General features: G+C 34.4%; 1 protein-coding gene across 1 annotated transcript in view; it reads left to right on the top strand.

Moving 5' to 3' along the window:
• Positions 1 to 26,296, top strand: part of AP3B1 (adaptor related protein complex 3 subunit beta 1) — a 153,657-nt gene that overhangs the window by 25,717 nt on the left and 101,644 nt on the right. The window contains exons 5-7 of the mRNA XM_058824532.1: positions 2,120 to 2,280; positions 5,339 to 5,405; positions 13,637 to 13,816. Coding sequence (XP_058680515.1) covers positions 2,120 to 2,280; positions 5,339 to 5,405; positions 13,637 to 13,816 — 408 coding nt within the window. The remainder of the gene's footprint in view (positions 1 to 2,119; positions 2,281 to 5,338; positions 5,406 to 13,636; positions 13,817 to 26,296) is intronic.

Genomic DNA, 26,296 nt, shown 5'->3' with positions numbered 1-26,296 from the left:
AATATCTACATCTGCTAAAGTAGTTTTAAGTTACGTGATCGACGTATTTTTTTTCTTCTACCTCAAACCTTGTCAAGCAGCTAAGTAAGCCTGAAAGACGTAAAATTGCTTCACTAAAGAAAAACAGCAGAATGGTGCTTTCAAATCAACATGCCAAACATATAATTTCTGGAATGACTTTTCTCATTCCAACGTAACTCGTATGTGTGGAAAAAAGACCCCGTTATTACCATGAACCGCCTATATTCCTTTTAGTTTAGGTCAAAAAATGAGCTTTGTGTACAACAGAGAATTGAAACATAAGGAAGACAGTAGTACCTAAATTAAAATTTTCAGTGTCTTGCACATGGTGCTTTTTCATTAAAAACACTGAAAAAGTAGCTTTTTGTACTCTTGTTTCAAATGAGATAACAATGAGAAATTGGATGAAACAGCAAAGTTTAGGATTGCCTTTGAAGTGTGACTATGGAGAGAAGAAAGATTTATTAAGTATCTGTTCTGAAATTTGGCCAGTTTTTATAATAAGAGAAGATTGGGCTTTTTGTGTACTCTTCTTGTATTCTAGGTTAATTTCAGTTATGTTACTTAACCCACACCTTGCATCTTGATGGAAGATGTTGTGATCAGAGCACCAGTTGTGCAGCTGTAGGAGTATCTCACATCAACTAGAGAGTTTTCTGTCCCCTTCCCTTGAACTTTCATCCCAATGTCATATGTACTGCCTTCACTATCTGATTGCCACAAAAAGCTAGAATTCAAATGACTTTGTATCCAGTGTTTTTTGTGATATATGTATACAGTGAACACTCCTCATCGCATGACTCTTTTAAAAGCTGTGAGTAATGAGTGCAGAGGGAGGAGTGATAATGTTGTGGCTGAGTAGCAAAAAAAGAACTGGTGCTGTGACAAGGGGGTACACACCAAATAGTGGAGATTGTCAGCAACTAAAGAAATTACTAAGCCTGCTATGAAAGATAGGTCTGTTTGGTTTTTGTAATGTTTTGTTTCTCATTTTATAATGATTCTAATTTGGCTTTATGTGTGGAGATTTTTTTTTTACCTCCCACTGTTGAAGGAACTTTTTATTTTAAACTAAAGTGGCTGCAGATGAGCTTTGCAGACTCTAGTAGGAACAAGATCTTTTTCCAGAAACAGTCAAATAAAGAGCTTTCACCATCCAGATACTTAGTACTTAGAAGCTTCTAAGATGTAGGGATTTTGAGATCTTAGTTTAATTGATAATTAGGTAATACCAGTGTGAAAATATGTGTTGCCAGCTGTCAGTCCTTGGGAGAAATGATCTTTGGGAGTTTACCTTATTGCAAGACACTGTACAGTATAGTGAATTACTAATACTGCAATTTCACTTTGCTAGATTTCAGGGGATTTAGTACTTGATTAAGCAACATTTTTCCCTTGTGTTCCAAACCCCATGATTAATGAATATGTTTACATAATAGTTCATCCAAATACAGATGTGTTGAATCTCCAGGCTAACCCTAGTATTGTAAAATTGACCAAAGGACTGGCGCAGAAGAAGAGAGGATAAGAAATAGAAAGAAATCTCAAAACATTTAGCTGAATATTTTGACATGTTCTTTGAAATTATTTTTGTTACTGGCTTCAATTTTTAGCTTGCAATAAAGCATAGAATGGATATTTGTCAAGAGCTTGAATGGGAATGTCACAACTGAGAACAACATTTTTATTTGACATTTTGTAAATACAGGCACTAAAATTGAGTTAGTCTGTCTCAGAATATATGAATTCCACTTGGATTGCAGCAAATGTATCAGATTATTAAATAAAATATTCATATTTTTATCCACAATTAACATATTTTTGCTGGAAAATTGCATTATGTTAATGTTTTCCTTTGTAAAATTTTCATATTTTCTTAATGTTTAATGTTCTGTATCTTTATTTGTTTTACTTTTTTTTGTTGTTTTGGAAGTATCTTTGTGTGAAGAAATTGTTAGCATGACCTTCACTTGCAAGTCTGACTTAGATTTACGTGTTTTAATGTGTCATCACTAATTAGTGTAAGCACAGCAGTGTATTTAATGACTTGTTTCTGCACTATCTTATTTTATTTCACCCCTTCACTCCTGTTTTTTAGGATCCTAATCAGTTAATCCGTGCAAGTGCTTTAAGAGTTTTATCCAGTATCCGTGTCCCAATTATTGTTCCTATTATGATGCTTGCTATTAAGGAAGCCTCTTCTGATTTATCTCCTTATGTGAGAAAAAATGCAGCCCATGCAATCCAAAAACTGTACAGGTAAGTGATTCTGGCAATTACTGAAAAACAATTTGCAATAGTTGTGGGCTACGTTTATAAAGACTACTGTGAATTCAGCATGTCTCAGATCTATTTCTTTAAAAGGATGGGATGGACGTAGACATTCTGTCCCTCAGCTGGTTTGGTTGTAATTCAGGCAGTTCTCTTGATTGCTAGATTTAACAGGCTAACTATAAAGAGATACAAAAAGAAACTGATGCACTACCTTTTGTTTTTTAAGATACTAGTTATTTTCATCTGTGTAACAACTATTTTGGTGGGTATTCACAGAATCTATGAATTTACTGTTTCAAGTATGTATCTTTCATCCTTGGGCATTTGCTTGAAAGTAATTTGCCACACATGTGACAAAAGAATGCTAACGTCTAGAAATTTTATCTGTGCAAGTCAAAATCTTTCAGATCTTCTTACTTCAGAAATTCTTGCTTTGTACGAGTTCTTATAAAGATGTGGGTACTGGTTTGCAGAGGTGGAGTCAATGGAACCCGTAACTTTACAAAACATTTCCAGGCATTTATTCTACTACTTCACTTTTATTTCACCAATTCCAAACAGTGGAGGTTAAGAGATGTTAGAGGTTCTGAATCAGGTAAAAAACACAGTAACAGAATCTGGAGAAACTGGCCTATCTCCTTCTATTTTCCATGTATTCCCTGTGGTAGTGAAATGGACATGGAGCTAATATGATAAAGGAAAACTAATGAAACTGATATTCTGTTTCCTTAATGGTTCAGACGGTCTCAGAGGGTGCATCCTTCAAAAGCTGTCTTCATGCAAGCATCCTAAGTATCATGATACAAGATTTTGAGCTGCTGTAGCTGGAAATTCCTCCTTACCTGGATTAGAGTAAGCTTCATGATTACTTCTGAGTGGAGCTGGAGTTAAAAATTGTGTCCTTAGTAACAGGATTTGGAAGCTGTTTATAAAAAGCATGTGAACTTTTATTTTCACATTTTCAAAACTTACAGTACAAATCCTGTATCTCATAGTGCTAGTTAACTATGGAACCAAGGGAGAGAATATAATTTTCTTGGTCACTGGAGGAAGCAACAGTATAGGAAACTGGTGAAGAGGCTATCGAATTAACCTGCCCACAGGCAGACTCAGTTGGCTTGGCAGAAAGTAAGAATTAGGTAGTAGTTAACAAGCTGTCTTTGTATACTTTGTTTAAAAAAGTTAATGACTGATAGCTAGACAATTCAGCAATACTGAATCATTGCATTACTGATCATACATTGGTGGCGAGGCTGACTATTGACCTACTGCAACAAGTAAGTCATTTCAGAATACTAATTTTTGAGTTGGTCAGAATCAAAATCCAGAAGGAATGGATTTTTTAAGTAAAACTCAACAGATAATACACTCTCCTGCATCTAGCTACTCCATCTTCTGCAGCCATTTGAATAAGAACTAGTAACTATTTATTCTAATATGTTTGTATGCTCCATTTGCTTTTTGGTTTTCCCAGCTTCTCTGCCTGTTTGATAGTTCTGTATTTCAGTTAGTACTCTAGTCAGGGTTCTGGATGCAAGTTCGATACTCCAGTCTTCCCTTTATTTAGTGTCGTAACGGGAGGAAATCACAGCCCTCTTTGGCCTCTTCTTTTATTTCCTCTTTGAAAATGGTCCCCTCCTTGTCTTAAATATCAGGAAAGTGGAGGGGGAGGAATGTAAATACATTCAGTCACGCCTTTCTGAAGTCTTTCTTGATCACATAAATAAATGGTTTTGCTGAAGTTTTTTAGCTTTAAGTATTACTTTCTCTCTAAATTTTCTGCCAGTTTTTAAAAATTTGAAATAAAACCTTTTTGAGAGACTTTTGCCTTTTCCTCTGAAGGTTTTCGTCCTTGACTGAAGATCCAGTAAAACTTGCTTTACAAAAATAGAGGTTGGAATGAAAAGTGATCATGAAAGTACTTACAAAACTAAGTACTGTTGTGTTGATTATGATGATGGTGGCTTCTAACAAATTTTTGTTACTCATTTTGCGTGTTCTGATGTTGCTAAGTCTTAGAGTCTTAGTGAAGTAGTACTCAGCCAGATAATGACTTTGTGTATCTGTACCTGGAATGATATACTGTGCATTAGGGCAGTCGATCACTCAGCATTAAAATTGAAGTATGCAATGATGACCAAATACTCCCTCATTTATCTGTAGTTGTATCCATGTTGAAATCACTTTTCAAAGGCACAGAACTACACATCTCTAAGGGTCTTTGTATTCATTTTCTATTTTCTTTTGACTTGGCTTTAAATTCTTCTGTGCTGTATAGATCCATGAAGGGGAAGCAGCTGGAATGAAAAGTTTGTCCTTACTTGCCTAAGAAGCAAGTTTGACAGTAGTGGATATCTCTGGCAAATTTTTCTCTGCTCTTGTGATGTGAAAAGATACCACAAAGGTTGTTGCTTGCAAGTTTTGCTTTTTCTCTGCTTTTGGTATTCTAGACTTCAAGCAGTCTGTTTTCCATTAGCTTGCACACCAGCTTTGTACAGGTACACTTGAATATCATGTCCACTTGAATATCATGGAATTTCTGAGTTCCAATACTTCTGACTAAAACTAGTGTTTAACTTAAAAGTGGTTGAAGTGTATTACTCAAAGCTTTATGTTGATAATTAGATAATAAAAGTATATTAAAAATCTTTGTCCTGATGTTCATTCACCTCTGAATTATATTCATGCTGAAATTAATTTCTGCAAGAGCAGTAAGAACCTTGTCATGTAGCATCTGAAGTTCAGTCACGTTATCTGTGATGTTGGTTAGCCTGTCTTAATGATTTTTTATGAGTTTTATTTTCTTATAGAATACACATAAAGGGTCTAAGATAAAATTATATTTTTAATTTAATTTTATACTTCTAACTTACTTTCAGTCATGTTCTTTTACAGTGTGTTCTTTGGAATACTTGCTTTTCTGGAAGTGGTTTCTTCAAAGTTCTTTGTTGCTAGTTTGTGTCTAAAGGTCAAAAATCAAACCTGCTTTAATTTTGGGTATATCTGACCAAGTCAGTTAAAATAATTTTATTTTTCCTCCTAGTCTTGATCCAGAGCAAAAGGAAATGTTGATTGAAGTGATAGAAAAGCTTTTGAAGGATAGAAGTACGGTAAGAAACAGATTTGTGACATATGCATTTATTTTTATAGAGTTTACTCCCAAGACTGTCATTCAGCAGTAAGTAATACACTTTCCTAACCCTTGCCAATGTGACTTTGTATGTTTTTAGACAGAAGTATCATTGTGTATTTATGCATTTATAGTATGAATGTAATAGTGACTATCCTTTAATAAGATGTAGTTTTACTTGCATCATGAGGCTGTTAATTAGTTTTTGTTAGCATGTGTTTTATGTGTGCTTCTTTAAACTTTATTTTGAAAATCAAAATTATATAATAATATGAATCTGTGCGAGTGTTTATAAATTTTCATATGCACTTTTTTATTGGGAAATTAGTTTGATAATTTCAGTTAGTTTGTAGTAGTGTAGGAATAAATTAATTGTGTATGGTGCACAGTGTGCCTATTGACATCCATCTATCCTGCAGTGTGCATGGATGTTAAAAATTATATTTGCTGTGCAGTTTGTTCTTGCCAATATCTCGATTTCCACTCTGGTAAATAAGAGATGTTCTGACATAATTTCTGTAAATTTAACACTCCTGTTATATTTAACCTGCCCTATATAGCTACAGGTTTTTCATATGTAGTCCTGAAAGTACTCCACAATCTTCAGTTCATTTTGTTTTGCAGATAAGTTCCCCACTTGTGAACTAGAAAGGTAATTGACCAAAGAATCAAAGTTAGATTTCAAAGAGAAACCAGATTTGTGAATTAAAACATTCTCATGTTCTTCTTGTTCAGATCACTGATTAATTGAATGTAATCCTTTTTTACTATGTGAAAATTTTACTACGTACCAGGTAGTGTATTGCTTCATCTGCTGTTTTCCAAGTGTTTTTGTAACTCAACTGTATCCTCCAGGATACAGTATCCAGGGCTGTATCCTCTTTTAGCGCAGTCAAGGTGTTCAGAGCATAAAAGGTGCTGTTGACTAAAAGACATCCTGTAACTGTCACCGAAGGGTTACTGAAAGAGGTGTGTTAGGGCTTAGTGGCTGAACAGACGGTAAATCAGTTAGGTCTCCTGACTGCATCTGTGCTTGATTTGACAGAGGCCTTTGAGCTTCTGTGAAGCCGCGCCTGCAGTGGTTCTTCATGTATTTTATTTCATGGTTTGTGCTCATAGTATACGTGCAGTCTGTGAATGTGGGATTAGGTTGTTAGTACCAGTGGAGGAATAAAGGGCTAAAAAATACCCCAAAAAAAGTAAAATCTCTGAGTTTGTACTCTATTTCCTGAGCCTTATAGCATATGGTAAATGGTTATCCCATGCCTAATCATTTACACATTTACTTTAACAAAAAGTTACAGAGTAGATTTGGATCTTTTATCTCCTTGGAGTTTGGAATTACTTATGGGGAGATAATGGGCTCATTGCCTATTGGGCGCATACACTGTGTATTGGACACTGTACTTATAAAGATATCAGCTGAAGCAGTAGCTGAAAATGATAGACTGGACTTAGGTCTGCTGGGTTTGTTTGGAGACATACTTGGTTAACTGCAACAACTTTTTGCTCCCTTTGATCCCTCTTTGTCTGTTCGCTAATGAGACCTGGTTCCAGTCTGAGCTGACATCTCAGCTTCAGAATTCTTACTATTTTGAGAACTAATATGAAGACTAATTATTTCAGAAAGAAAACATACATATCTCTCTTTAAGGCTCTCTGCGTCTAAGTGTGCTCTTTCACCCCAGACTCCACAGCTTATGGTGGTCTAAAATTGATCAGTCTCTATTTAATCTTTCATAGTTTTGGAAGGACTACTTTAGCATGGCAAAGCTTTATCTTAAGTAGTACTCTTTTGTCATGTACCACTAAATATTCCCAGAAAGCTTCCGTGTTTACTAACAGAACATGCATAGTGCACAAGTGTTTTGTTAGCAGGTAACTCCAATCTGAATAAGCTTATTCTTTGCCCCTAATTGGAAAATAGCAATTTGCTCACAGTGCGGAAATCAAGAGTGCCATTTGTTGCTAGATTCAGCCTTTAAAATTGGAAGAGATGCAGCTGCTTATAGGTGGTGGTCCTTAAGTACAGGTGTGGCCTTAGGCTGTCGACTTTATAGGTTTAATAAGGATGCATCTTGGGGAAATTTGTGTTAATTTGATTCATCTTTTTGAATTCTTTGAGGGAAGCTTTACTTCGTACACTTAGCCTAAAAGAGAAAACTCCTTCAATATACTTTCTAAAAGTGTTTGTCTTTTTTACGTATTTTACAGTCTTGCTGAAGAAAATTAGGATCATTTGCTGCCATATGAATTCTTCAAATGGGACCAAACTGTAAAAGAACAGCTTTTGTTATAGACTTATGAAGGGCCTGTATTTGATTAGTGAAATGTCTCAGCTTTTTGCAGCTCATGTTCTCTGTTTGACTGTCAAAGTGCCTGAAATCTGTAGGGTGATAATGTGTAACTGGAACCACAAATATTTGACACTGACCTTTGGATTCCTTCTACTTAAATGCAGAGCTGTTCCTTTACATTAATATTAGTTGCCATCTCTTGCTAGCTCTAATCTAATGTCAGTGAATCAGTATGTTCATTAAATAGTTTTTTACCTGAGTTGGAGAGTCCTAGTGACTTAGTTGAATATCAGTGGTTTTCCACTTTTGTTCACTTGATGGAAATGTCAAGTTACTTTTTGTACTTCTATGTACTGAAGGGCTGATAATTCTCAGACAAGCCATAATATGTTAACCACTGGTATGTTAACCACTGTATCTGAAATAATCCACTGTTGATTGATTATTGGTTATTTTGATTATAATGTTTTAAATATTTTTTCTTTTAATCAGTTTGATTTTTTTGATCCATGTTTGGAGGGAGAATGTAATTAGTAATATTAACTAGGTACATAACAGTCTAATATTATTCGGGTGATATTTGACACTGTATTTTATTGAAAAGTAAACTTTTACTCAAAATCTGTTTATTTTCCATAGCTATTTGACCTCAAGCAGGATTTTTGAAATTTATTGCCGTAATCTCTGTGTTAGAGATAGAATAGCTAATACGTGTAGATGCCTCTAAATTTCTGTAAACCAGGGAGTTTTTTTAGAGAGAACATGCTGTTGTATGTTTTTAATGCAGTTTTTGTTGCACAGAAAAGACACAATGTATTTCAATTAGCCAGAGTAATTTTACATTTGAAATAGCAAGACATTATCTGGAGGAGAATTTTACTGTAGTAAAATTAAATAATTTTTAGACAGTATAAGATGTGGGATTTTTTTAGATCTCAATCAGTAGTAAATTTTAATATAAGCTGAGGTAAGCAAAACTTAAAATGAGATGAGATGTAACCTTAACCCAGCACTTCATTAAAATTTCTGGTGAGATAAATGAAAAATCACTCTATTCCTAGAGTGTCTTAACACAAAGATTCAATTAAAACGCAAGCTTTCCGTTAATCTAAAATGCAAAATTATCAAGTGCAAGCCATTGTTAACATACCCTCAAGGGTAGCTGATTAGGAATTAGTCTATCAACAAATCTGTGACTTTTTGCAAGCGTATTTAAATTTTAAACAGATGTTTACAAGTATTTTTACTATTTAGGCTTATAAATTCCTAGTTATGTTTTTACCCTTGGTTAACAAGTACCTAACATTTTGATAAGCAGGTACAAGAGCATGAATACCTGCTCCTTTTGTTTTTCTAGTAAATCACTCTAGCTGAGCAGGTGATGCAATTTTGTGTAGAAGGAAAGATAAGACTATGCTGGTATTCTATGCTAAAATTATTTTTCTCGGGAAGTAATATGGCTAGTCATATGTGAAAGTATAACTGGGTGTTTTAGAGCAAACTAGTTCCCTTTTCTTCTTAGTCTATTCTGTATTGCTTCACTCTAATTCTCCTTTTTCTATTCAGTGATAACCTAGCTTTAACACATAGGGTTTAAGGCAAGATTTGTTGCAAAAGTTCCTTTTGGAAGAAAAAGATACTGTGAAGGACTGTGGTTAGCAGCCTGTGTTTTACAATGCTAAGTAAACAACAATGAAAATGAAGTTCATTAATGATATCTGAGTTATAGCAGGTTAAAGAAAAGTAAAATCCTTATTGGCATTGAAAATGAATCATGCATGTTATCCAAACCTGTAAAGCAAAAAAAACTTGTGACTTGCATTCCACAGTCTAAATTAAAGTATCCCAGGTATATTAAAAACTTCCTTACTAAAGGAAAGACAGGATGTTGTTGGGATATAGTTGTATGGATGATGGGTATATTAAAAATGCCCAAATATATTGCTGATTTGCATCTGTAGCTTTGAGTATATTTTATTTTGTATGGGTACATACCTCTTTAATAATGAATTTATTATTTTGTTCTGACGTTATAATTTTCTATTAATAATAACATGTAACTTTGCTTTAACTCCATTTTGGGGGTGAAAAGACCTTATGCAAATATGTGAGTATAGATGCAAATATGTGAGTATAGAGATTTCTTTTACAGACTGCATGGCTACCAGATAAAATGCAGATTCTTTCTCAGTGACATTCCTTTGATTAAAAGATCATCCTAGGAATTGGTGATGGCTTTGTGATGAAGATCTAACTCTTACACTAAAGCAGTGTATTTAGGCATAATGGGGAAAGAAAGCTGGGTACTCTTCAAAAGTAGTCTTCAGCTGATGAAGTAATATTTTAGTTTAGAACCCAAATGTGTGGGTAAGACAATGTTTTCTTAGCTTATTGATTTTATGATGGTAAATGCTTCAATTTTGTGGAAAAAAATTACTGAGTTTGTGCAGATGTTTCGTTGTGATAGATCTATTATCCAGCTATTAGAAGATAAATTACTGATCTTTTCCTCTTTCCTTGCCTCCAGAAAATTGAAATAAGAAGGGGAATATCATTTGGGCTGTATGATTAGGGCAGGTGGGGTGGCCATTAATTTAAGAGAGAAGAATTGTGGCAGCATGGGCCAACTTGCACTGTATTATCAATCAAACCCCGATGCACTTCTTGTGATGACCCAGCACTCTCAGGTTTTCACAACGTTAATTAGAATTCATGACAAAACAGATGCAAGGAAACGTTTTGTACCCTTCATAATTTTATAGAAAATTTATTGTTATTAGAGGAACCATTTGCTTAGTGTGATTTTTTTCATTACCAGCTTGTCAACTAGCATAGATAATCTGGAGAAAATATGAACTCCATAGATTGGGTGTCACTTTTGTTGATGGTTCATATAGTTTACCTTGGAGCACAGCTAATGGCTGAAGTTCATAGCAACAGCACAGAAAAATGTGGCATCTAGTGGAAGACAAATGAACCATGTTTATTGCTTTAATATAAAAAATACATAAATGGAAAGCAGCATTTGAATTTGATGAGCTCATTGCTAGTTTTGTTGGAGTGATTTATATTTTCTCCTTATACAAAAAGCTACTATTGACACAGTGAGATGGAAATTAACTGACTGTTTTTTAGAAACTGATATTTTTTTGTTTTATATTCTGATTGAATCATTTTGTTTTAATTTTAAATACTTTTATGGAATGTTGAGCATTTAATAAACACAGATTATTAGCTGTTTCACTGATGTTTAGATATATAGTAGGTTCATACTATAGGGGAAACAGTGTAGGCTAGAAAATCATCTCTTATTGAGAAAGCCTTAGGAAATATTCTCAGAGAAATCTGCTAGTTAGCAATGCATTTTCAGTCTGTCACATTCTTACCTTTTTTTCCACTTTCAAATTAAAAGCCAAATTTTAGAAAAGACAGTAATGGGGAGAGAGGCATGATCTTAATAATGTCATGATGAATGGCAATTCCTATATTAACTTGTAAATCTAGGGACTTGCCACAGGAATAAAATGCTTGTTTATCCAGTGCACCTCTTGCATTTCATAGCATAGTTTCAATTTTTTTGCTAATGTCTTTTAAGTGCTCACAAGTGGCAGCATGGTCATTGTAAACTTGAGTAGGAGATAGATGTAATTTGAAATAAGTAATTGTTTCAAACTCCTGTATTCCATTTTGACTCTTTCTTTGTATTAAGTTGTTGTATTTTATTTATAGTAACTGAACTTTTAAAAAAACAGCAGTGTTTATAGGATATATTCTCAGTTTTAAATTATCTGAATTAGTGTTGTATGTATTTTTTGGTCAGCTTTCAAGATAAATCATATCCAAATGAAAAAGAAGTACAGCAAAATGTGTGTACTGAACTACTAGTAGTAAAAGACAAGGGTGCTGTCTTTAGAATTACTGTTGGAAATCTGTGTTGACCTTCACCTATGAACCTAAAAGGGTATTTTTAAGCATTAGACTGAGACTGTTCTGATAGTCATAAACTGATATGTATCAATCTCCCTTGTCTCTATGAAACAGTAACCTACAAAAAGTCTCTCTGTGTGGTCTTAAAGTAGTATGTCTCTCTTTTAAAACTTCAAGTCTGTCATATTGTCCTCTGCAAGCTGACCTTAACTGTAGTTCAGAGTTCTGCATTCTGATAAAAGGATTTTGCACTTTTCTGACGGGAAAGCTTCACAGCTTCTGTGGCCTAAATGAATACCTGCTCAGGACAGGTCTGGGATTAACCACCACCTTCTGCTGAGCTTTGAGCACCCACCTTATCATCAGTTCTCCACAGTTTTTAAATACAGATGTGCTCTATCAGTAACCTATTATTAAGAAGAAAGTTTAGTACAACAACACATAAAAGAGAGCTTTTGTTTATATGATACAGCAAATTATTTTAGATGTAAAGTGTATTTAGCTCTATCAAATAATCAGATTTTGTTCCTTGGAATGAGTTGCATTCTTGTTGGGACCAGGAGGTACCAGTATGTGGATGAGGCTGGAGACAATAAATGCAACTTCACGTTTATTCTTATTCGTAATTCATAAAATCCCCACAGAGCCTGAGACTTGTTTAGCATAATAGCAAGACTATCTTCTGTGCTGTTTTCTTTCAATTGTAGTGTTGAGCGCATACTAATAAACCACATGTCAGCCAAATACAGGGAGAAAAATGTAACATATGAATATCATTGTATTTAATATTTCTCAAAAAATACTGTTTCAATAAACTGCACTTCTATTTAATTGCTTACTTTAAGTCATTGGGGAAATTATAGAGGTTGAAATGCAGATCCCTGGTGCTCCGATAGAATATGACATTAATTTGCTGCCAGAAGGCTGTGCTGCATGCATGCTAACTGCATACATATCAGCTGCTTCATATAAAGTATCATCATTTTAGTTATTTGACTTAACATGTACTCTGACACAAAACAAATCTTAATTAAAGCAATTAGAAAAGAAAGAACACTAATCTTAGGCACACAATTATATGTCCTTATAAGGCATGGTCAGCTTTTGATCTTTTCTTGCAGTTAAAGTAACCTGCTGACAGAATTTTAACTGGAACTCCAATATATATTTCCTCCCATTATTTTAAAAGAAAATACCAGGCAGAAGATTTTAGTAATCCTTGAGGTGTTAGAATATTGATAATGTATTTAATTTTCTCATAAAAACAAAGCTGTTTTGTAGTCATAGCATGTTGATCTTTATGCCTGAATAAAGAGAGGTTTCTTATGAAGGCAAAAAATTGTGTGAGAACATAGCAGGATATAAATGATGCATTCCTTCAATTATGTAACTGTTAAGGAAGTGCTAAACAGCAGGCAGAAGGTATTTGGAGGGTGAGGGGGAGGAGTGTGTTCACGAAACTAAATATAAAATTTTCTGTGACAGTTAATTTTGCCATATTGAGAGAGAAGTTTGAATTCCAGTAATGCCCGGGGAACTTGGCCCAGTTCTTCTTTATTTTGACCAGGCCAGTATTGACAGAATTCCAAAAGATATTGCTGGGCATATGTTTTACTTCTTGTTGTTCCCTGTTACTTCTGAGTTAATTGCAAGTTCTCTGTTAATTTATTTAGAAGCTAAATCTGTAAGAAAAAAAAATTATGCTTACATTGCACTGTGTCTCCAGGACTGGGAGCTAAGATTTATGTCTGCAATAGAAACAGCAAGTGTTTTCTCTGTTCTAATAACCTTACCCCAATTCTATTTTAAATAAGATACCATTTCTATGGGTTTACTTTTTTTTGTTGTTGTTGTTGTTGTTTGGTTTGTTTTTGCTGAATAGAAATAATTTGAAATTGCAGATAATTGCTAGTATTAATTCTGATTCTCGCTTGTGGTCTAACTGTATACCTGATACTGACCTTCTGGGTTATATTTTGTTTTCTAGCTGGTAGCTGGGAGTGTGGTGATGGCGTTTGAGGAAGTGTGTCCAGATAGAATAGATCTGATTCACAAGAACTACCGAAAGCTCTGTAACTTGCTGGTTGATGTGGAAGAGTGGGGTCAAGTTGTTATAATCCACATGTTAACTCGGTATGCACGTACCCAGTTTTTAAGTCCATGGAAGGTAAGTTTATGATTTCTTAAAATACTGTTGTGAGCCTGCACTCTGAATTATTTCCATTGTTGGATTTACTTAGTCTTTTAAGATGCATTTCTTTGGAGACTTCAGTAAAAGCAGAGATCAAATACGTAAGTCAGCTCTCTAAAATTTCACTAACACAAGGCATATACCTTTCTTCAGAGCCTGAGAATTCTCCTTCCAGGGTATAACCTTTCTTATTTACCTGTGGCACATTCTGTGGGTAGCAGAAAGATTCCTTTTTCTGTGGTTCGTATCACTACATAACAAACATTACACTGCTTGTTTAGGCTTTGTTAATGTGCTGAGGCACTGTGCGAAGACTTGAACATATGTATTTAAAATGTGAAATGTTAAAAATGAGGTGATTATTTTCATTTATATTGTGTAAATATGAGTATACTTCAAAAAATTTATAAAAAGAGGTTGGTCATGACACAAATTCTGTCACTTCTTACAGTAAACAGGGCACAGCTCAAGAAACATATGCTGTTAATGTTGTTTCAGTAGAGACCTAACTCTGAATAACAATTTAAATTAAAAGATTACTTCTGGAAAGAACTGTTTAAAATTGCTCTGCAAGTGTGGTTATTTGTGTTTATTAAAGGCTTGGGGATGTTACTAGTGTTAAGTTTTACCATTTGATTGGAAACTCATTCATGTTTAAAAATGTACATTTTAGTGCAGATTATTGTCATTTATAAGTAGTGCGTTAACAATTTTTTTAAGATTCCTTTTTTCAGCATTGGAATAGGGAATAACACCAACTATCACTCTATCACTGAGTTCTTTAAACTGTCTTTTAATATCCTTTGCGTGGGAAAAACGAAATGCAGTGCCATTCTGTGTTAAAATATGTGTAATTTATTGTGTGAAAATAATTATATGGCAATATATTTGGACAAACAGTTCAGTCTGATTTAGTTTATGATTATATTAACTTCTAAAAAAACCAGGGATTATAATGAATATAGCAAAAATAGAAGTCTGAAGTAGAATTATATGTATGGGCTACTAGTTAGATTCTGAAACATCTTTTTCCTTTTTTATGAAAAGTAAATTGGTTGTAACACATCTTCCTATAACATTGCTTAAAATAAGGAAAGTATTTTTAGATAATAAGACATTTAAGTTATGTTTTTCTACTGTCCTTGAGGCAGTGTTTATTACATGTTGATTATTGGAAGAAGGCAACTTGCATTCTTCTCTCTGATATTTAGAGAGAATCAAAATTGATAATCTGCTTTACCTTAAGCTTTAGTCCCACAATACAATTTTAGTCTGTAATTGGACGAAAGGAAAGTTGAAGAGGAGAATGACCTCCTGTCTTTGACTGAGAGGTTTGAGTTCTTGATGGGATTTGGTTTCTTTAAGACTAAATCTTTTTTCACTGAAACTGGGCGGATGACAGTTGCTGCTGTGGCTTCTGCTCTAGGAATGGGAAAGATTTGTGTGAAAATACTGCCTGTGCCAACCTTAAATTAGTCATCAGTAGTAAAGTATTAATAACACTTTGTTTTCACTTTCAAGATCTTCAGTGTAAAATTTAGTTTGTCTACCTACTCAGCAATCTAATTAGCAGATTTTTTTTGTGGTGCTAGTTGAAATGCATGCCTTTGTCAATACATTCTTAAATGAACTCATCATACAACGGGCCATCTTGTGCAGTAGAAGAGATTTTTAATTTAGTTTATTTGCATCATTATGGATCAGTATTTAGGCTGTTTATATGTAAATGTATGATTTGAGGAACAATTAAGTGTTGACAAAGTAGATTGCAGTCATATCAATTGCAGTGCATTTTCCATAATTTTTCTAACTGACATCTTTGATGATAAATAGTGGATGCCAAGTCAAAGCCGATTATACAGTGCACTAGGAATTCATGGCGCTGTCAGAGAGAAGACCGATTGACTTTAAATTTACATATTAATGAGAAGATTTGTTAAGAGGGTGCTTGACTATAGAAAATAACAGCATATTTATAGGGCACGACACTTTATAAATAAAGCTGATGCAGGAAAATGGAAATTAAACCTATCAGATTAATAAATTCAAGGCTGCTAAAATGCATATTTGCATTTTTATTCAGTAAAATTTTCCCTTACTTTTTGAGGAGCATATGTTGTTTTTGTTTCAGTTAAGCTAATTCCTAACAAGTAGTGGTGTAATGTTTGGAACTGATTTCTTTAGCATTTAGAAATCTAAAAGAAAGTTTTCGAATACTTGCCAGTTATGGAGAAAAATCTTTTTTTGGGTAATATGCTTTAAATTGTTGCAATTACCCATTAACCAAGAATACTTAGATTTTTATTCCTATTTCTAGATTCTTTGAAGAGTATAATTTTTAATTCTAGTTGTAAATGAAGAAAGGAAGAATGTCCTTGGTTTATCCTATTTGTCTTAAAATACTTGGGGGTGCTTTTTGGGTGGTTACATGCAAATAGCAGTTTCAGAATAACCTTTTTTTGATATGAGCTGTATGTATTCTGCTTTAACATGTGTTAGCTGAAATGAGACAAGACACTCCTATTCTGGAGTAAAAATACCTGCTTGGGAATTAAACCACCTAAGAACTATTCCAGGTTTTCTGGGAAGTAAAATACTTGATAGCAGATAAAACTGTGATGCATTTCAGCTTAAATGTTTAAATGCTTAAGTGTTGTTGCAGAAGTTGTTGGGACTGCCAAGCTGTTTGTAAATACCTCCTGAACCATAACAGCATGCAGTCTAATAAATAAAGATGGGTAGAATAATGTTGTTGGTAGTTTTCATGAATACATTGAGTTGTAGTCTAGCAGTTCCAGAACTGGTTTTCAAGCTGTTCAGCCATCCCTGTTTTTGCAAGGAGATGAGGATCGCAGGAGGTAGGAACTACTTCAGCTGTCCTGGTACACGGTTACCCCCAAACTTGTGTGATATTTGTGAAGGCAACTTCTGAAAACAGGTGACTTGATCAGAAGTTTCAACAGTCTTTGTATAGAGCAAGATGGAGCTAGGAGCTGCAGTCTAGCAAAACAAATGAGCCTCTCAGGGCCATTGAGCTTCATTTCAGACAATTGAGGATTACATAAATAAACTTTCTTGGTGTTCAGTAAGGATTGGGAAAGAATGGTGAATTTAGATTGATCATGGGCTTCAGTCATTATGAAAATCCTGATAAGTACTTATAGGAATCATGTCTCAGGCTTACATTGTAGGACTATTTATTGAAGTATTGCTCAGTTTAAAGTGCTCAGAATTTGGCATAATTGTTGGGCTGGGAGGGATTGAAGGGGAAATTAAGCATGAAGAAAACAATCTGAAAGAATAAGGACTTCTTTGAGAAAAACATGAAGTATTTGAATGTCTATATATCTAAAAGCATGAACCATGGAAAGTAGCCCAGCTCTCAGTAATTAGAGGAAGAAACAGATTGAAAATATTTATTGAGGTCCCTTCTGGCTCAGCTGTTGTGTGATCTCTTTGTCTCTTGTTAAATGTTTTATTTTGTTAAATGTTTTCTGCTCTTGCAGTACATTCTCAGAATCTTTTAGCTATGAGTTCTTAGTGTATCCCATAAAGGTCATGGTTTTGTGTGATGGAGTTCAGTGTCTAATAGATGCTTCAGACAGCTGAGCAGTATCTAAAACTGCTTTAGATGTTTTATTTTTTTTCTTGTTCTCTGTGTGGGGGTTTGCATTGAGGGACCGGTAATTGTGAATTATAAAGTTTCAAGCACAGCACACAGAAAATAGTGTCTATCCTTTACTTCTGTAGAATTTGTTAACAGTAATGAGCATCCTGAATCAGTTCTGCTGGTTTACTGCAGAGCTTAATAAAACTTCTAAATCCCCTGCTTTTAAGCTGAAGTGAGGGGTGTATTCAGAATAATAGCCTCCGGTTAACTGGGTTACATAGATAAAGCAGTAAAAATGAAACATGTTACAATACTTAAAAAGTATTTTGTATGCATATCATAATTTAATAATGAATCAGCCTGAATACGCATTTTCCTTCTTTTGTTTTCCAACACAGTAGGGGATCTACAAGTTTTATTGTGGTCTTCTTTTACTGTGGTAAGGAGGCATAGATGCGTATTTGAGAAATATACAGAATATCATTAAATCTTTAAGAATAAAATTAATTATGATATGGTATGTATTACTTATTTAACTTGTCATCTCAGTGAAGTTTCTTTGTAGATATACCAGGTGATATTCTTGCTGGGTTTTAAATTTTATTTTATTTTTTCCCCTGCCCTAAAAGATTGTGAAAGCAGAGAACTCTTGACCATAAGCTGGCTGCTAAGAGCAAAACATTATATTAGGAAAACTAGTTTACAGGGAAGTTTCTTATGTTGCTTATTTCTTCCTTTTTTAATATATCCATCAGAATCTTCAGTGTGAATTGGGGCAGTCTGGAATCAGTTACTGTTTCCCTTTTTATCAGAGTGCAGTACTCTCTGACCAGCTTCTTTTAGATATGCACCAGGTGGGGTTAATGTTTAATATAAGATTCATTTATTTGAAGATATTTAGTGAAGTGTTTGGGGCATAAAATGGACTAGCTAGCTATTTTACTCTCACATCAATTTTATTGTTTCCTTTTGTGTGCCCTACTTAGTAAGATGAGAGTAATTAGTGCATAGATTTTTAATAGAAAAACTACCTCAAGCTGATTGTGGAAAGTTTGGATTAAAGAAACTCTTCCAGCCGAAGAAAAGCTGCCAAAGGGTTAAATTTTGGGCACAATAATTCCCTGATTTGTTTTGTTTTGTGGCTGTTCAGCACATACTGTTGGTATCAGAAGTATAATCTGCAGATAAAAATGCCATTTGTCTTTGCAGCAGAATGTTTTGCTGTGGTTTCTGTTAGTCCCATGACAGAGTTGCAGAATCAACTCAAACTAAGAAAGGAACCCTTTGTTTTTCTACAAATTTGCCAGCGAAGTTTCCATGTTTCCATGCAGTACTGTAGTCTCATCTTCTTGATTCAGGCTGAGTTTCTTTTTATTATGTATATATATAGGGTAAGAGGCATTCTAGCTATCTGTTGCAAATAAGTTGTTAAAATTGGTTTTATCTCTGTCTAGGTAATTTTCTCTGACTTAGGGAAACAAAAATTAATTAGAAGGAAAGAAATATTTTTTTACAGAAATCTAAATATCAACTGTGTAACTGCTAATAATTTTTAATTTAAATATTAGATGTGGCAGATCCCCATCATCTCATGAGCCACTAAAGTTTCTAGCTTTAATTCTAGCCCTTTGAATTCTACTTGGTCATAGAAAATTGTGTAAACTGTATGAGATGAACTCTGTGTTAACTTTGAACTCTGTGTGGACTTTGAGGCCTTCTTGGGTGCCAGAATACTCATGAATTTTGTTCTGGGCATCTGTCTGTAAAATATTATCTCTCTGTCTAGTAACTTTTGCTAATTGTTAATTCCTTTTCATAATTGTACCAGGATTTTCTCTGGATAATTAGAAGAATTTTAGAATAAACTTGTTTAGCTACTTTGTGAAAATAAACCTTTATCTGCTGTGTGAGGAAGATGTGTGTGAGGTGAGACATCTGCTGTGAGAAAGCTTTAGGTTCCTGACTCTGAGCCTGTACACTTCTGTTTGTAATATCAGGTAGAATTCTTGACTGGTAGCGGCAGCTCTCTAAAGAACCATGGGGTATAGTAAATGTGAAAAATATTCAGATTATTTGGATCATTCTTCTCTTTGATAGTGTACGCACAAGTCTGTTGCACTTTATTGTTGGGAAAGTGCCAGTATCATGTACCAAGAAGAGTGGGGGTAACTGAGGCTTGAATTAGAACAGCATATCTGTTTATCAATAGAATAAATACACCACCAGTTGTTTGTGTGAGAATGCCACTCATGTAAATCAGCAGATGTTTTAAGATGCTTTCAACTTCTTTGCTTACTTAGGCATTGCATACTTACCTACTTGCAGCGGAGGGGAAAAAAGTCTGTAATGCAGTATTTAATGGCTATTGATGTTGTTTAGATGAGTATGTCAGACTTTCTAGTAAGGGTAGCAAACTGCCACCTTTCAGATTGCCAATTTAAGTACAAGTACAGTTATCATTCTTCAACAATTTAGGATAATTTTGTGTTTTAAAAATTTGAGTATCCTAATTAACATATTGAGCTATGGCTGTAGTCCCGATATCATTTAAATATTGGATAAACATTTTAGTAGCTGTAAACAACCCTAAAGCTACATGAAAATTAAAAGAAATGTATGAGTATGTTTCCATATATGGGAAACGTTCTCACTGACTTTACCTTTTAAAATCATGTATCTTTTTCTGAGAGGAAAGGCAGTTGAGTTGCTTTAAGATATATACATGGTGATGTAAGTGGAGTGTGTACTCAGAACAGTAGCAAAGGAGGAACGCAGTGGTGGCTAACAGCTGACCTGGAGGCCTCACAGTCATGGATAACCCTGATTAGAACTCAACCAGTCTCGGCCATTAGGGATGCAGACAGCTATTGGCCAGTTAGCCAGCTGGCAGCCAAATTCAGCCGTTCAGGACCAGCCGCGCAGGCTTTCGACGGCTGCATAAAGGGAACTGCGCTCTGTAAAATTTGCTGTTGCCTCGTGAATCTCGAGTGTCATGTGTCCGTCCCGACTGCAGCAGAGCACTGGGAGCAATTGCAGTTCTATACAGGAACTGCAGCATGAGTGATGTGCAGTTCTGAAGCTCTAGGATCATCCTTGTCTCTGCATACCCCCTGTCTATAAGTCATGAGATGTGGTGACTACTAATTCTAGAGCATGTAGTACCCTTCTCCTGGTTGCAGTCGCAAACTAACAAACAATTAACTGGTTAATAAAGATAAAGGTTTATTAACTGGTTTTCTTCATGGTTCACTTACTTTGCAACCCTGTGGAAGAATATTTTTTCTTGGCAGTTGGTTCACATTTGCTTGCTATCTTGATGTCTTATACTGCCTTTTCAGATACATAAATTGATACTAAATTTTAACTTGAAAAACAGGTCAAACATTTAACCAAACATCTGAATAAAAATTCCAAATTCCACTTTAATTTTTGTATTTGAGAGTAAAAAGAGTGAACTTTCAGCTAGAAACAAATGCTACCTTTTTCTTCCCTTAATCTTTCCTCCTTCTTAGTTTTATTCTGCAATGTTTAATTTATCTTTTCCTGTTCTTTCTTGTACTTTCTTCCTCTTTTCTTATGCTCTAAATATTTTTTCTGTTCTTTGCTTTGCATCTGTTAGTCTCTTCATTGTCATTGGGCCTTTTCCCCAAAAGGAGGAAGGGTTTTTTTCTTGGTAAGACTAAGCTGTTTTATATCTCACTTCTGTTTTGAGTATGGAATTGTTTTGAATAAATGAAAGTAAAAATGATAATGGATTGTTTTAGTTATATCTGCAAGTGTCACAAGACTATTACAACACCAATTGCACATTTGAGGTTGCTAAAGGAAGATGTTCATTACTGCAGCATATTTAAGTCTTAGCCCCTCTTTTCAGACGCCCGTCCTAGGTTTAATTGCTGCTTCTTAGAGAAATGAGAATGAGCACTCCTTCAGTTTCCACATAAGTTGCTATGAAAATACTTACCACAGATGTTACTGTAGTTGTGATATACTGCAAAAAATTAATGTTCAGTTGTCCTCAGACCACTGCTTCCATGCATGTGATGCTCTTGTCTCAGATGTGTACTATAAAATTTTTGTGCATATGGATTATCTTAAGGATGTTTATGGTTTTGGGGTTTTTTTGTTTTCATTAAGCTTTTATTTCATTAGCTTTTCAAGTTTATATTTAGAAATTATGTTATTAGCTAAGTGAGTTTTTAAAAGCCTCTGCAAGGCTGAGTTGAAGTATTTTAAGTCTTTCAAGTATAAATGTGTTTACATACTCATATTGTTTCAAAAAATTGTGGGGCTTTTACTAGAATGAAATAAACATGCTCATCTGAACTGGTATTATACAGGGTATTGTATACATGATAATATTATTAGTAGACTACAAATAAAACTTGATTTATGTGTTGTCGACCATGTAACTTTTATATATGCTAAAGGAAACTAAGAATGATGTAAATGAAAATACTTTAATGTTAAATTTCACCTGCCTTAGTCAGATTCTCAAGACTGAGTAGGTGTCTTAGTTTCTTTGTGTAGCTTAAGTATCAAAGCTCACTATTTTTAAAAATTGGAAGTTTTTTATAGAGAAAACTTTTTTGAATTGCAAATGAAATTTTCTCAAACTAGTAGAATTTTATTGTATGTCCTTAGCTGCAATAAAATTTAGCTTTTCTTAAGAAATATAAAAATGTTTTGCTGCGTATGAAACATGGAACTCCAGAGGTTAATATCACAAGGTAAGCTGACTTGAAATACAAGTCCTTTTAGTGAAAAAGGCCTTGCCCTTGAAGTTGCCCATGGAATTTCCATTAATACTTCAATTTTTATTAACTGAAAGCATGTTTATCTCTTTGTATAACTCAACTCTTAAAATCCACAAATGTGTGGAATCCACAAAAGCATGCAAATCTCTTATCAAAACCTCAAAAATAAAGTTAAAGTTTCCATTGTACTTTATTGGAATTATATTGCATCTTCTATGTAATTATGTTAATATATGACATTTTCTGTACAATTCTATTACAATCATTTGAATAGAGTTGTAATCTATACAGTGGTCCTTGAAAGAGGGTACTGTTTTAAGTTCAAGTCTGTTTCAATGGCTTCAGATCTGCATAATGCTACAAGTCCAGCTGAACCCTTAGGTTTTCCTTCTGACCTCTTTATCCAAATGGTAATTAATAGACTATAGTTATAATTGAAGTAAAAATTATAATGTATAAGGAAATCAGAGTAATATAACTGTGATCTTGCAGTCTATATTGATTCTTCATTACATTGTTTACCTAAGTGAAAATGCTTTTAGACTTGCATAGGAACAACAGATCTAGTCTTTGGAAGACTGACAAAATGCAATGTTAGGTAATGTGATAATTTTGTATTGATATTTTGTATATATAATATAGGCTGTGCGTTATTATTTATATTGTGCACTCCTTGATCATTGCATTCTGGAGGTCCTATAACTGACTGTTTGTTCAGGAAGCCTTCTTACAAATTTTTCCTTGATAAAAGATGTCATATCACAGACCACTAGTTATTACCCGAATATTTTTATATTTTGTGAGGTAAAAGTGATAAGTTAAGTTTCTAAAATTCTTATTCACTTTTAAGTAACTTTGTTGCTGAAAGTTGTTAATGCATTGTGTTCAAGACCACACAGAACACACTGTTCTGGTCTAATGAAAGCCAAGACACTACCTTTCTGTCCATTCAGGAATAGGCACAGTTTGTAATCATTTCTGTAACATCCTGCATCCTGGTTCTGTGACTCAGTGTTTCTTATTTGTCTTGTAATCCCCAGCCTGTTCCTTTCCAATGGTTCTTAACACATGGGCATCAGGAGTTTGTTAGGTGTTGAAAATTGTTTTCTTTCAATGTAACAAGAAAATTTTTCCGTAACTATGTTTAAACAGGAAAATATTTTGAGTATTACTGGGTAGTTTTGTCCTATGGAAGGGTAAGTATCTGAAAATTTTAACCTTTAGACACACTAGGTTATGATTATTCTGTAATATGTCTGGGTGTTCAGTGTTGTTCAAAATGCTACACCATGCCCTTGTCTTCAATTGTCTTTAGATGTCTTCAGTTTTTATGGATTTCCTGTAGGCTCCATACTTACAGAGTCTTCCCAGTTCCATGCAGATTTTTTTTTCATGTTCAAGGGAGCGTAAAATGGCACTAGAGGCTTACACTTAGGCATTTGAAATACTTCCCTATTTCTACAGGGACATCAGAGTCATTACTATATTCTGTCAGGCCATTCACAGTAGCACAAATCTTTATCACACAAGTGGTTATAAATTGCAGCTTACCTTAGAATGAGTCAGTATACTTTTTGCTGGCTGTTTAGTACTTGAAAGAAAACTATTACTTATGGAGCAGAGGATCTGGTCCCTTTATTCTTTATCTCTTCAACTCCTTTTGGCTTAATAAGCCAAACTTATCAAACTTTGCTTGTGCCTTCTAAAGCCTCTCTCCAGCCAGGCTGCAAATTATGTTGGTTACACTTTACTTTCTCTACTGTCTCAAGTGTTTTTATCATGTGAGGTTGTGCCTTTTTTTAAGACCTCTAACAATTCTTGTCAAGCTTTATCTCTGCTGAGAAACCTGAATCATATTCAAGGTTTTGCTGTTGTGGAGAAGATGAATGCTTCTACTAGCATGTGTCTGTTAACAAGTGTGATTGGTTGAGGTCTGGTCTTCTGTCAGAAACTTCTCACAGCTAATATACTGAGCAACAACAGGTCTGTTCTAGTGTTCTGAAACTCATCTATAAAGCAGGTGGAAGGTTTTAGGTAGGCATGTTCACATACAGCATCAAAATTTCAGCTCTAATGAAATGCATTAATGCTTTAAGTAGCAAACTGTTCATAGATTATCCTCCATTTTCCCTTTTCAAGGAAACTGTTTTTCATTCAGCAGGTGAATACTGATCTTGGTGGGCTAAAGTAGTTCGTGGTATTGCAGTCAGTCACCAAATAGTGACTAGTACCAAAATTATTCTTATTTTCAAAATCTAGTTTATCCAAAACTCACTTAAGAACAGTTCTTGGAAATATTAGAAAGGTCTCTGGAAGACAAATAATCCTATTTGCTAAAGATTTTGCTACAGGCATCAAAAGAAAGCTGTGAGTGTATTTCTGTATGAAACTGAGGAAAGAAACTGAAATTTGTAGCTTCAAATAATTTATACCTAACCAAGGAATGCAAATATTTGAATCATTTTTTCCACACAAGATGGAGTTAAGGCTGGCAAAGTGGGAAAATACTGTGTGTTCATGCTTTGGATGTCATTGAAGCTTTGTTTTAACTCAGTATGTGGGTGTATGAAGCTCTGTTTGGAGGTAATTGTAGTATTCACATAATACTACAAATGTAGTATTTGGACCCTAAATGGAAGTCACATTCTCAACTTTTATGCCATATTAAATGTAACTTCTAGCAAAATCTCAGTTAAATGTTAGCAAATTCCATTAGCGTTTTTTTAAAGTCACTAAGTAAATGAGCTATCTGCCTGATTCTTCATTTAAGCTGTTAATACTTTATGAGGATGTCTCTGAATTGTATGTCTGGAATAATGTAAAAAAGGATTATGCATGTTCTTCCACACTAAAATACTCACTTCTCTGCTGTGAATAAATCATAATAGATGGGGAATGCACAGAGTCTACTTGCAAATTGTAGTCTGGAATACTGTGGTCTCAGTTTTTAATCATTTTATTCTCCCAGGGTTCTGAACTTTTTAGTCATTTTGCAATTTAGAAAAGCTATTAACTGCACAATTAAATTATGTGCTACTACAAACAGTTAAGTGTATTTAATGGAGTTTAACTAAAAATTGCCACTCTTCTGTTCTCCCTTTACCACCTAGTGCTTTTGAAAATCCAGTAGTTCTAGTGATCCTATGACCACAGAGTTAGACAGATCATTTTACTGCTCTTGGTGAAAATAAAACATCCTTTCAAAAAAGCAAACAAAACAATAAACTTACACTGGACTGATTAGTTTTAAATCAGCTGTGAAACTGCATCTAAAGGGATTGAAATGACAACAGAAAGCATTGGAACATTTGAATCTACTCCCAGAATGCTCATGCTATCTCTCTATTGTCAAAAAGGATTACAGGATTGGTTTTATTTCTGATAAAGGTGCTAATATATACTGGTTAGCATCAGTCTGAGTTCTAAATAGACATCTGTGAAAGTAAAATTTGTGTGTTGCCCATATTTAGCATTTCTTCAGGGATGTGTGAAGAAGCATATTACTCAGTCTAGTGTAGTGCACTGTAGACAGTGAAGATTACAGAATAAGTGCATAGGACATCATCTGTCAGTTGTTGATTCAATAGTTAATTACTTAGTTAAAAAGTTAAAACAGACTTTCATCTTCCAGTGTAAGAGTCTTACTTTCAGTCCTCTGCTGGCAGGAAAAAATATTAACATTAATAGTATTTATATCTCCATTATACTCTACCCATGCCTGCTTTTTCTGATTAAGATTCAAGATGTAGGCCTAGTATCAGTGTAATGCCACTGAGGTCACTTTTCTTCTCCAGAACACCATAGCACTATTGTTGAGCATGAGGTGCTTTCTAAGATCACTGTGCAAAGCTTTCCCTTTTTGTTAGAACCAAGAGGCTTTGCTTGTGCTTGCTCTCCAGCAACTGGTTCTGTGCCACTTCATAAAAGAGTTACTGCTTGTCCCAATTTCTTTCTGTAGTACAGGCTTCAGTACTTGTACTGCAAGGTTTGTCTGGGGACAGAGCAACAATTCAGCTAGATGTCTTAAGATGAGGTTTCAGCTTGGTGGCCTGAAATTTTGGCAGTAATTTATTGTGTCTGAGTTTAGTT

Source organism: Ammospiza caudacuta, chromosome Z (genome assembly GCF_027887145.1).
Source record: "Ammospiza caudacuta isolate bAmmCau1 chromosome Z, bAmmCau1.pri, whole genome shotgun sequence".
Lineage (NCBI taxonomy): Eukaryota > Metazoa > Chordata > Aves > Passeriformes > Passerellidae > Ammospiza > Ammospiza caudacuta.
The sequence above is the reverse complement of the archived record's forward strand: the minus strand, read 5'-3'. Positions and strand labels throughout refer to the sequence as shown.